This window comes from Vigna unguiculata, chromosome 9 (genome assembly GCF_037176805.1).
Source record: "Vigna unguiculata cultivar grain cowpea cultivar isolate G323 ecotype 2 chromosome 9, ASM3717680v1, whole genome shotgun sequence".
NCBI classification, from domain to species: domain Eukaryota; kingdom Viridiplantae; phylum Streptophyta; class Magnoliopsida; order Fabales; family Fabaceae; genus Vigna; species Vigna unguiculata.
Window position 1 is genome coordinate 5,910,698 of NC_140800.1, and position 10,502 is coordinate 5,921,199.

Consider the following 10,502-nt stretch of genomic DNA (forward strand, 5'->3'; position numbering starts at 1 on the left):
ACGTGATTTTTATTAATTTAATGTTTTATTTAAAAAATTAATCAATGTGTGATTGGAAAAGTGAAGCAATGATGGTCATTTAATTGAAAATTCAAAAGCTCGTGATTGTGGTTCACGACATCTCTTTCTTTCTCGTGCCTAATTCAATTTGAAAACATTCACTCTTTTCATCCCACTTAGAACATAATTTACTAATAAGGTTTCTAGACAATTTCGTAGACTCCTTCAACATTGTTAACCATCCGAAACAGGTCCCTTGAATAAATAACTTCTCTGCTATTAACTAGTTGTTAATAGATGCAACATATTTTGTTCCACAAGAATGCCTAAAATGTATCTGCAAAGAAAATTAAACAGTTACATTAATGGGACTTATTAAAAAGTCATACACAAATCAAATGTATGATAACGCTATCCATACCTTATTTTCAATGGAGCTATTACCTTGTTCCATATCCATATATCAAGAAACAGTTACCAAGGACCTAAAAACTAAAAATGACCACACAAAAAACCAATCATGAAAACCAAAACACCACATCACCAAAACGGATAAAACACACAACACCACATGATCAAATAAAGTAATCAAACTCATAAAACAAGGACCAAAGTATTAAACACCAAACTGTAACTGTTTATGTGACAAACACAGTGCAACTTTTAGCATTCAAATAATATAAAGCTTCCAACTAATACAATTCATTCAACAACATTTATGTACATCCATGTACATTTAACATATTTGACCATTGCAAAAGTATGTAAGGATAAGTCATCAAATCATACTTTCATCAAACACCACAACACAACAAACCATTTCAAAACAAATAGGGGATTAACAAATAAAATCGTAAAGAACACAACTCAAAATAAACTTCACTCAATCAATTTTTGGCAATTACAACACTTTTCCAAAATACTCAAACGGAAATTCCCATAAAGATTTTCATTTTTAAAATTAAACATGCTGTAATGGTTTCCAATCGAAACCCTAAACCCCAAAATGTGTTCGAATCGAAAAACCTAACCTGCAACTTTAATGCTTTCCACTTCCAACGAACAACGAAGGGTTTTCCGTCAATCACCGTGGGTTGGTTCTGTTGCGATTTGGTGAAGCATTGTGGGACGAAGGATATTGTGCGATCAATGACTTTCGTGCAGGTGGGATGAGACACCATGGGAGAAGGATTTCGTGCGGCTTTTATACAGGTAGGATGAAAGATTTTCGATCTGCAACGACAAATTGGTTTTGGTAATGGTTTCGTGCAAGCGTAGGAGTGGCTTCTCATTTCGTGAACCAGCGTCATGTGCACCACACCGTTTCAAATGGTTTCTTTCACATGTCCCTCACGTGGAATATTTTTTTACTTAAAAAGTTAAGGAAGATGATAGTTTAACAAAAAAATTTGACAAATTTTTGACAAATTACCTTTTTAAGTAGAAAAAGTATTACAATTATTACTTTATTTTGATTAAAAAATAAAAAATTAATCTATAGAAACTTTATCAAAAGTTTGTTAAAAAAAGTTTATAAAAAGATAATTTTCCAAAAATTAAATTCATAAAAGCCACATCACTTTTGTTAAAACTTTTTCAAAATCTCTTTGTCAAATAATCAATTTCCTTGTCAAAATACTACACCCTGGATTCATTTATCATTCTTATTTAAAATTAAAAAAAAAATCCAACCATGATCAAGAGTTTCTTTTATCATCATATAAAGATACAAAAATATGTTTCTCATTACTGATAAAATAAAAATAAACTATATGTCTTCTCATAATATCACTTATTTTCATTAAACTAACAATAAATGATAAACAAAAAAAATCATTAAATTGTATCTTCATCGTATATTACACAAAAGAAAGAAACATTCTCAAATTCTACCCGGATTTCATGTATTTACCACTGTGATATTCTAGATAGACATTGAGGACATCCAAGATAATGGTCCTAATGAGTGTGTTAGACAAAACAATTAGAAAGAGAGAGAAGTAAGGGAAAAGTACTAGTATACAAAATGATCCCTGGATAATATAATATATTCAAATAAAATCACAACCTATATACCGAGGAGACTAAGAATTTCTGAACTTTCACTTGAATGTAAGAATCTGCACAATTCTCCATTCCAACCAAAACTTTCAGTCAATTTTCACCGATGAGTAGATTAGTTTTATGAACCAGAAGCATGAATAGAAACCAATTGTACCCGTCACCACGAAGAATCCATACGAAAGAAGCAGCATGTATCCAAAATACAACACTCCAGATACTGGTTTTGTGATCTCAAGCTTCGTGAAGAAGTAAAACGCAGTATAGAGGAAAAGGTAGAGTGCAGAGGAACCAGAAGTGAGATACGACCTCCACCACCAACGATAGTCCTCACTACACAGCTGGAAGTAGCAGAGAACGATTGTGATCTCAGCACAAGTAACAATGAGAATGATGAACACAATGAACAAGAAACCAAATATGTAATAAAACTGATGCAACCAGATTGACGTGAGAATGAAGAAAAGCTCGATGAAGACAGCACCAAATGGAAGCACGCCACCTATCAGAACAGAAAACATCGGATTCATGTACCAAGGTTGATCCGGAATCTGTCTAGCGATCTTGTTTGTCTTCACAGGATCTTCAGCCAACGGCATTTTGTAGCCTAAGTGGCCACCGAGAAACACGAGTGGAACTGAGATTCCAAACCATAAGAAAACAAGCGCAAACATTGTACCAAATGGGACAGCCCCAGAGGATTTCTGGCCCCAGATTAGAGCGTTTAACACGAAGAAAATGGAGAAAGCGATGGCAGGAAACATGAACGCTGATTTGAGAGCAATTTTCTTCCACTGTGGTCCCTTGAACATTTTGTAAAGACGAGCTGAAGAATAGCCACCACCCAGTCCCATAAGCACCCAGAGCAAGAGCATTGCAGTCATCAACCCCCCTCTGTTTGAGGGAGACAAGAATCCCAGTGCTGCAAAGATCATTGTCACAAGAATCATTCCCAAAAATTGAACACCTGTTCCGACGTATACACATAGCAGATCTGAATTCGGAGGAGGCCTGAAAACATCCCCATGAACAAGCTTCCACCCTGACTCTTCTTGAGCTTCTTCTTGAGTCTCTAATTGATTGTACTTTGAGATGTCTCTGTAAAGTGTCCTCAGCATTATCATAGCCACCATACCCGATAGGAAAAGTACAATCATCAAAGAATTAACAATTGAAAACCAGTGAATTTGATCATCCGCCATTAGTAGATAGGAATCCCAGCGAGATGCCCACTTCAAATTACTCTCCTGCAACACAAATGTTCACAGGTTTCAAGAAATGAACATGGCATGCATGCAGCACCCTTTTTTCATTACCATGAACACTGCAACTGACCTGGAACTCAACATCATAGGTAAAAATAATCTCTTTTTTGTCTTCAACCTCTTGGGGAGGCTCAGAGCCTGAGACTAACCTTTTTGCATGAGGATCACATGTAGTTAAGCGCGTGCCATTTTCCCACTCACCTTCATATTCATGCTTTACACTGTATTCATAGGAGTGATGTGATTTCAACTAATTTACAATTTGAAAAGAAAAAAAACATATTTTGTTTCTTGTTTCAAATGGGTGGGTAAGAAAGAAAAAGTAACTTTTGTTTTCTCAAATCAAACCATGGATTAAACCAAGGAAAGAGATATAATAATATAATACAACCTGAAAGGCTTAACCTCAAAGCCTACAATCCTGGACATCTCTGTCAGTGGATCTCTGTGATACTTAACTATGAATGTTAAGTGGTTGTGGACAAAATGCTTTTCATCCTTGTTCTGTCAACATTTTTGTTTGAAATGTCACAATAAAACACAAACCATTGACAAAAACAAAGGTGATTAAAAACCAGCACTTACTCCAGCATACTGTCCTTTAAGACCAACGAGGAAGCCATGCAGATACACCAAGGAAGATTCACGGTCAGGTCGTCTCAGTGGGACAACCAAAGGAAGATTGTCCAAAATCCTGCGACATTGAAAGTATATATATACACAAGAGAATACAATTTTTTGTCAGGTAAAAGAACTAAGCAAAATATATATAGCGTTATTAGTGACTCACATGTTCACTCGATATTCATCATCTATCTTTTCCTTGAACTCGTTGGCTGATTTTTCATCGAGAACTAGCCGACAAACAACATTGCACATCTGGGGTTCTCTCATTTTGAACTTGAAGAATAAAAAAACTACTGTTTCAGTATTTTGTAATTGTACATTCGAAATGTGATGAGAAGGAAGAATGATGCAAAACTTAAACCAACCACGTAAGGAGAGTTTTCTATGCGGTCACCCCTAAGAACTTCCCCAAGATTCTCTGCACTGTCAACAATGTTATCTGGATGACAATAAGGCAGTGAATAGTAGGAGTAAGGAAGCTGTGTTTTTGTTGAAGATAGTTTGTTCACTTTCACCCTCAACATATCCCCCTGTCACCAATGAACAACACAAGATGTTTTATGCAAAACTATATATTCTTTCTGTTCAATCATCATGTGAATAGCCATTTATGTGTAAAACCAAAGCATCCACCAGGTATGAAAAAAAAGTGCGTGCCTAAATTCCTATATTTCCCTCCCCGGAATGGCCTTAAAATGTTCATGCACGAGCAATGTCATCACGTGAACTGCAAATTTTAGATTCTTCAGTATTTGGGTAAACGAAAATTAGAGAAAAGAAAGTGTAAATGATAACGAGTAAAAATGACTGCCACAGGAACACGTTTCACTTCTCTGGTTGGAAAGAATTTCATACCCAGATACCATAATGCTCGGATCTCACAAACCAACGTTGAATGTTCCAACAAGCAAAAGTAAATATCATCATTGGCCAACTTTTAAAACTGAATAAGGATCTTAATTAACAAAGCCTAGGGAAAGAATGAATATACCAGAATAAAAAAAAAATCTTACGATGGTGGTTTGACCAGAAATTCAGAAGAAAGTATGAAACTGAAAATTCAACAAAGAAAGAAGCAGTTTTTTGAATGAAAAAGGTACCTTGTGGAAATCCTCGGGTGCAACACCAGGAAGGTAAAAACAAGTTCCGAAATGGACATGAAGAAGTAACAGCAAAGACACAGAGATCCATTGACCCAGATTGCGTGCGAGAAGCTCTCTCGCCATGGTTTCGAACAACGTATTTCCTCTCTCTTTCTCTCTCTGTCTCTCTCTCTCTCTCTCCTGGTCTTCTTCCTCTTGTTTCTCCCACTTTCAAGTTTTCTTGCTTTGTTCGTTACAAAACGATGTTTTAGTTGTTGGACTAAAAATTATGTGGCCGTTGGTACGTCTTTCTATCATAACGTAATAACTATTCTCGTATCTAAAGCCAAAGAAAAATTAACATACATTTTTCTTCTTCGGGGTTTGCATTACAATTTTAGTTTTGGGTACGTGGGTGGTAATTTTGTCTTATTTAGAAAAAAAGAATTTGCTAAAATGTTCCACATGAAAGTCGAAATAAAATGTGATGGTTTGTTTGGTTGAAACACTTTGTAATAAACTTCTATCCATTTAATCTTTGACCTGATAGAATATAAGTGGTTGTTGATTGTTCATACATGATTGAAAGTCATGTTTAATAATATATCTTCATTTCTAAACATATAAATAGGTACTTTGAGAAGGAGTGACCCACGACTTCATTCAGATAAGAACTCACATTTTTATTTAATTAAAGTTATCAAATTGAGAATATAAACTTTCCTTGTAAAGAGAGTATGGTGTGAAGGACTTTGAAAACCACATTGTTAGAGAAAAAGTTTATGATTTTGATTAAGTGATACTTAACTATAAACCTGTTCATACCATGTTTAAAAGATGGCAATTTAGTTTAAAAACAATAATATAAGATGCAATTGTTCCTCCTAATGGACAATATAAAACTGTGTAGTCTTCTTTTATATATAGCATAATATGCTTAAATAATAAATACGTAAAAGTGAGTTAACCTCACTCATACTATACGAGAAAATATAAATGCCTATTTTATGTTGCATGAAATGTATTACTTTTATTTTCCAAAGATATTTGATAGCAAATGGCAAGTTAAGTCAGAAGATCTCTTAGATAAAGAGTTAAAACTATTTTTTTTTTTCAAAAACTCCTTAATCATGCAATGATATCTCCATTCTCCACTTTGGACTTCAATCTTCATTAATGATGTTTTTTTTTTTCTTTTGGGTTGAGGAGGAAGATAGGTCACGAATTGGAGATAGATAGACAAAGAGGAAGTACGATTGGAGCATGGATAGAGACAAATAACCTTGAAGAAGGGCATACATCTCTCTTTGGTTTCAATTTCTTCCTAGACTCTCCACCATGGAGAGCTAACCCTATTTGTGATATTAGATATAATAAATTGAATCTTGTGTATTTTGTGATGTTAATATATATGTTTTTTTCATTTCAATGTTAGTATTTGATTTCTATACTTAATGTTTGTTGGAGCTTGATCATCCATGGCTTGATTATTGGTTATTAAGGAAGGTATTGAAAAATGTCTTTTGAACTTGGAATTGAAATTGAATACCCAATAGAATTTGTATGTAGGAATAAACATGATTCTTTAGTAATCTTAAGACTCTTGAACTTAATGCATGGTTGTTTGTTGAGGATTCAAGGAATTAAAACTTGATGAGTTATCATAGAATCAAAGTCATTAGGGATTGGATTTGAATATATTAGTGAATTGATTTTGACTTGAATATGAAATTGAGATGCTTATGAATGCATGAGAGTGAAGTTAATGAAATCTAATTTTGAAAATTGTATATATCGCCAATCTAGAGTTTGAGTTTCTTTGTAGTGAAGGTTTCTTCTTATGTGACTCAACACCAGTTTTATTCAGCTGTGTAAGACATGTAAGTGAATCTTCATAAACTGTCTTATGAAGCTTAGCTTTTGTTTTGAGGGTCAATGTCAACTTCTCAATTTTCTTCATTTTGCCTGCGAAAACAACAAAAAAATATCAATCTTCACATTTTATAACTTCTCTACCTCTTATTTTGTATTTTAAGTTAAAATGGATTGTTTTACTAGGATTTACATCAAAATTAAATAAGATAAATGTCTAAATGATATATAATTTGAAGTAAACTAGATACTTATCATGCACACTTTTAATTTTAAATAAATAATATAATTTCATGCGTCAAACACGTTTTTAATCAATTAATGTTTACTCATATAAATATAATTTAATTTTAAATAAAAATTTTAATGTTAAAATTTCCCAACTATGTAATTTATTTTATAACTATAATAATAATTTTAAAATTTTAACAACAAAATTTATAACAAAACGAATTAATTAAAAAAACTAATTTTGGTACAACACAATTAATATGAGTTGTTTGCATTTAATTATTTAAACTATTTTCAATTAAAATCATTATTTAAAAACCAAATACCATACTACAACTATAAATCTTTGAGTCTCTCTTTCTTTTCTTTTTAACTTTTTTTTGTGAAAATTGAAAAAAGAAAATCAAGCAAAAATCCATCCCGCGAGTTCTCCAACTATAAATACCACCGTTTAAAGTTTAAAATTCTAGATTGTCTATCGGTTTTGTAATATAATAAAGTTATGACTTATATTTTTTTTAATGTAGTTTAGTGTGTCATTAACTAATGTATCATTATATTTAAAAAAAAATTAATTCATACTAAATTTTGTCAAAAAAATAAAATACGAAAGTAAAAAAAAAAAATGAGAGTCGCTATATAAATAACGTTACGAGGATTTATAAGAAGTAATTTTTCTTAACAAAAAATGTGGGTAGACCAAAAATTAAGGTGGGAACCTGAATTAACGGTATAGAAGGTAGCAGAGAAAAAGAACATCATCATCCCATTTTGTTTGTCCCCTTCCCACACTCTCTTTCTGTCTCTCACTCGCCCATTTGCATTTTCTCTCTCTCCAATGATCAATGACTGAAGAAACATGGAAACACCCACACTCACATCAATCGCTCTTTCTCTCTCATCACCACAAAAACTGAAAAGGAAAAAGAAATGACGGGAAACACAAAAGAAAGGAAATTAGCTAAATTCATGGCTTCAAACCTTCTCCAACCATACCCAACCATACAACGCAACACAAACCCGTTCTCTTTCTCTGTCATAAAAATGTGTTCCCCTATTTGCCCTTCTGCAACACCTCCAACAATCGCATCTTCATCACTTTCTCTCAAAACGACAATATTTTTCACCGAGTTATGTGGACTTCGTTTTGAGTTTTATTTGTCCTGGTCAGAGTACCACAGAGAAAACAGGAAAGCCAGAAGAACCTTCTCTGTCATTAATCTGCTTGTTACCTTTACTTTTTGTTGTTGTTGTTGTTGGTTCTTTGTTTGTGGTTTGCTCTGTTATTTTCTGATCCGATGAAGAAGATGAAAGGGGTTGTGTCTGCGGAGTATACACCTTATGGTGCGTGTGAGGATCAGACGGCTAGTTTCAGGCATCAGAGTCTTTTGCGCGATTATGAAGACCTGCACGAGGTAACCCTTTTCTCAAATTTCTAAAAGTTTGAAACTTTTGTGATAGATCTACTCTTTCCTGTCATATCTTTATGGATTTTGATGATCGTTTGGCTTTTTGCTCATATCTTTTAATGGAGGAACACAATAGAAAATCTTACGTTGTGTGTTGAGTTTTTGAAAAAAAAAAAACTATTTTTATGTTCGATCACGTGAATTGTTTTGTTTATTGTCCACCGGTACGATACTGTAGTTTCTGCTTGAACATCAGAGTGTTTTTTATTCTCTTTGTTCTGAATTTCCCTTACAATCAAGGGCTACGATGAAAGCCATGTCGTTATTTAATAGCTTACTCATTGTTATCAGTATCCTATTTGTTCCTATCATTATGACACCAAAGCTATTTCCTTTGAACGATTCAATAAGCGTAAAACAGTTATCACGTACATTGCAGTGTGATTTGTTCTAGTTTTCTTTTTTCTCTTTTTTATTTCGAGTATCTGTGATTCACATAAAGGAAGTCTTTTCCTGCTGAGCTACTTGTTATTTTTTTTTCATGTTTCATACAATCACTTGGGTGGTTTCTGATATTCATACAATCTTTAAGGATGAACTTAGCTTTCTAGGAAGAATCTATTCTGTGTTTGTTTTAACTTTTTTTTCTCAAATTTGGCAAACTATTTATCATCACTCGAAAAGGTTGTAATGATACCTTTTTAATATGTTCAGGAAACAAATGCCACGAGAATGAAACTGCAGGCTGCGAAGCTGAAAAACTCGATACAGTCGGCAGAACTTCGGTAAAATATCACCATGTTCTCATAGTGGAATCATTTTATGTTCATCCATAGGAGTTTATGCTTAATTATCTCTCTTGTAATTGTAGATTTTTGAGGCAACGTTACAGATATTTGATGCAAAATCCTTCTCCAAAACAAGACACTTCACACCAGCAAAAGCTTAAAGTCCATGCTACCCTTATCAGAAAGGGCAAGAAACATAATAGAGAGGAATCTACTTTGCACCCTGCCACAACCTCTCATTTGAAATCTAAAGGAAGGATTTCCAATAGAGTTGGGAGCACAGTGCAAAAAACAGTTCCTATGTTTGATTTAAACCAGAACGCTTTGAGCCTTAGTAAAAAGGAGCCTTCTTTTCTAAATTCTGCTCCAGTGGCTGACTTAAATCACGAAGATAGAATTCATAGTGGGAAAGAAGCCTCAAAGAAGAACATCAGTAAATTTTTTGACTTGAACCAGATTTGGGTAAATAATTGCACATGTTATGTTTTAATGATTAGTAGTTTTTGCTTATATTTCAATCCACTAGGCTTATATTTTCCATCTATTTTGGTCCTATCATGAGCAGAGAGAAGAGGAGGAATTCCTTGGTATTGAGGCCATGAGGGTTGAAGAACAAAAGAGATTATCGAAGAACAGCACCATGACATGAAGTTGTCGGTTTGTAGAAATGTTGGGAATGGTTCAAACAGTGCAATGAAGAGGAAGATCTCTTGGCAAGATCAGGTGGTATTGAGGGTTGGAACTTAACCAGTTGAGTTGGTAAAAAATAGCAGGAATTTGATAATATATAGATTTTTGTTTTTGCATGTGCTTACCCCTTTCAGTTTTATTTTCTTTTTTGTGAAGATAGAGCATAGCATTATATGTTTAATATATATAAGATGAGATGAAAGGGGTAATTTATTTATCACCAGAAACCATTATTTCTAGTGAATTCAATTTGTCATCTGCACTGCAAAATCATATCACTAGAGCTGTCTAATTCCCTGATCCTGTTCATTATCATTTAGAAAATAGAACGTGATATTACATGTTCTGTGTGAATAAGGCTTAACACGGTTGAATAATGAAAAAGAAGAGTAGAAGATAAGGAATGTTGTTTGGGTTATAGTTTAAGCGTAAGATGGTTCGGTGATGAATGGATAGTTAGGAATCCAAATATGAGTC

The 10,502-nt window shown here is 33.6% G+C and overlaps 1 protein-coding gene, 1 long non-coding RNA gene and 1 pseudogene across 3 annotated transcripts; 1 reads left to right on the plus strand and 2 right to left on the minus strand.

Moving 5' to 3' along the window:
• Nucleotides 1-49: 49 nt before the first annotated feature.
• LOC114162679 (uncharacterized) lies at nt 50-1,356 on the minus strand. Its single transcript, XR_003599279.2, has 3 exons — nt 1,032-1,356; nt 422-492; nt 50-337 (listed from the first exon to the last, which is right to left on the minus strand). It is a non-coding gene; the product is annotated as an uncharacterized LOC114162679 (long non-coding RNA).
• A 531-nt stretch (nt 1,357-1,887) lies between these two features.
• Nucleotides 1,888-5,325, minus strand: LOC114164783 (transmembrane 9 superfamily member 9-like). Its single transcript, XM_028049545.2, has 7 exons — nt 5,054-5,325; nt 4,319-4,483; nt 4,117-4,226; nt 3,912-4,020; nt 3,718-3,830; nt 3,397-3,547; nt 1,888-3,308 (listed from the first exon to the last, which is right to left on the minus strand). Exons 1-7 carry the CDS (start codon nt 5,177-5,179, stop codon nt 2,151-2,153), a joined length of 1,932 nt encoding a protein of 643 aa, XP_027905346.1. The 5' UTR covers nt 5,180-5,325; the 3' UTR covers nt 1,888-2,150.
• A 2,560-nt stretch (nt 5,326-7,885) lies between these two features.
• Nucleotides 7,886-10,298, plus strand: LOC114162393 (uncharacterized; annotated as a pseudogene). The gene is made up of 4 exons (XR_014984455.1): nt 7,886-8,553; nt 9,262-9,332; nt 9,419-9,797; nt 9,901-10,298. The product of XR_014984455.1 is annotated as an uncharacterized LOC114162393 (transcript).
• The last annotated feature ends 204 nt before the right edge of the window (nt 10,299-10,502 follow it).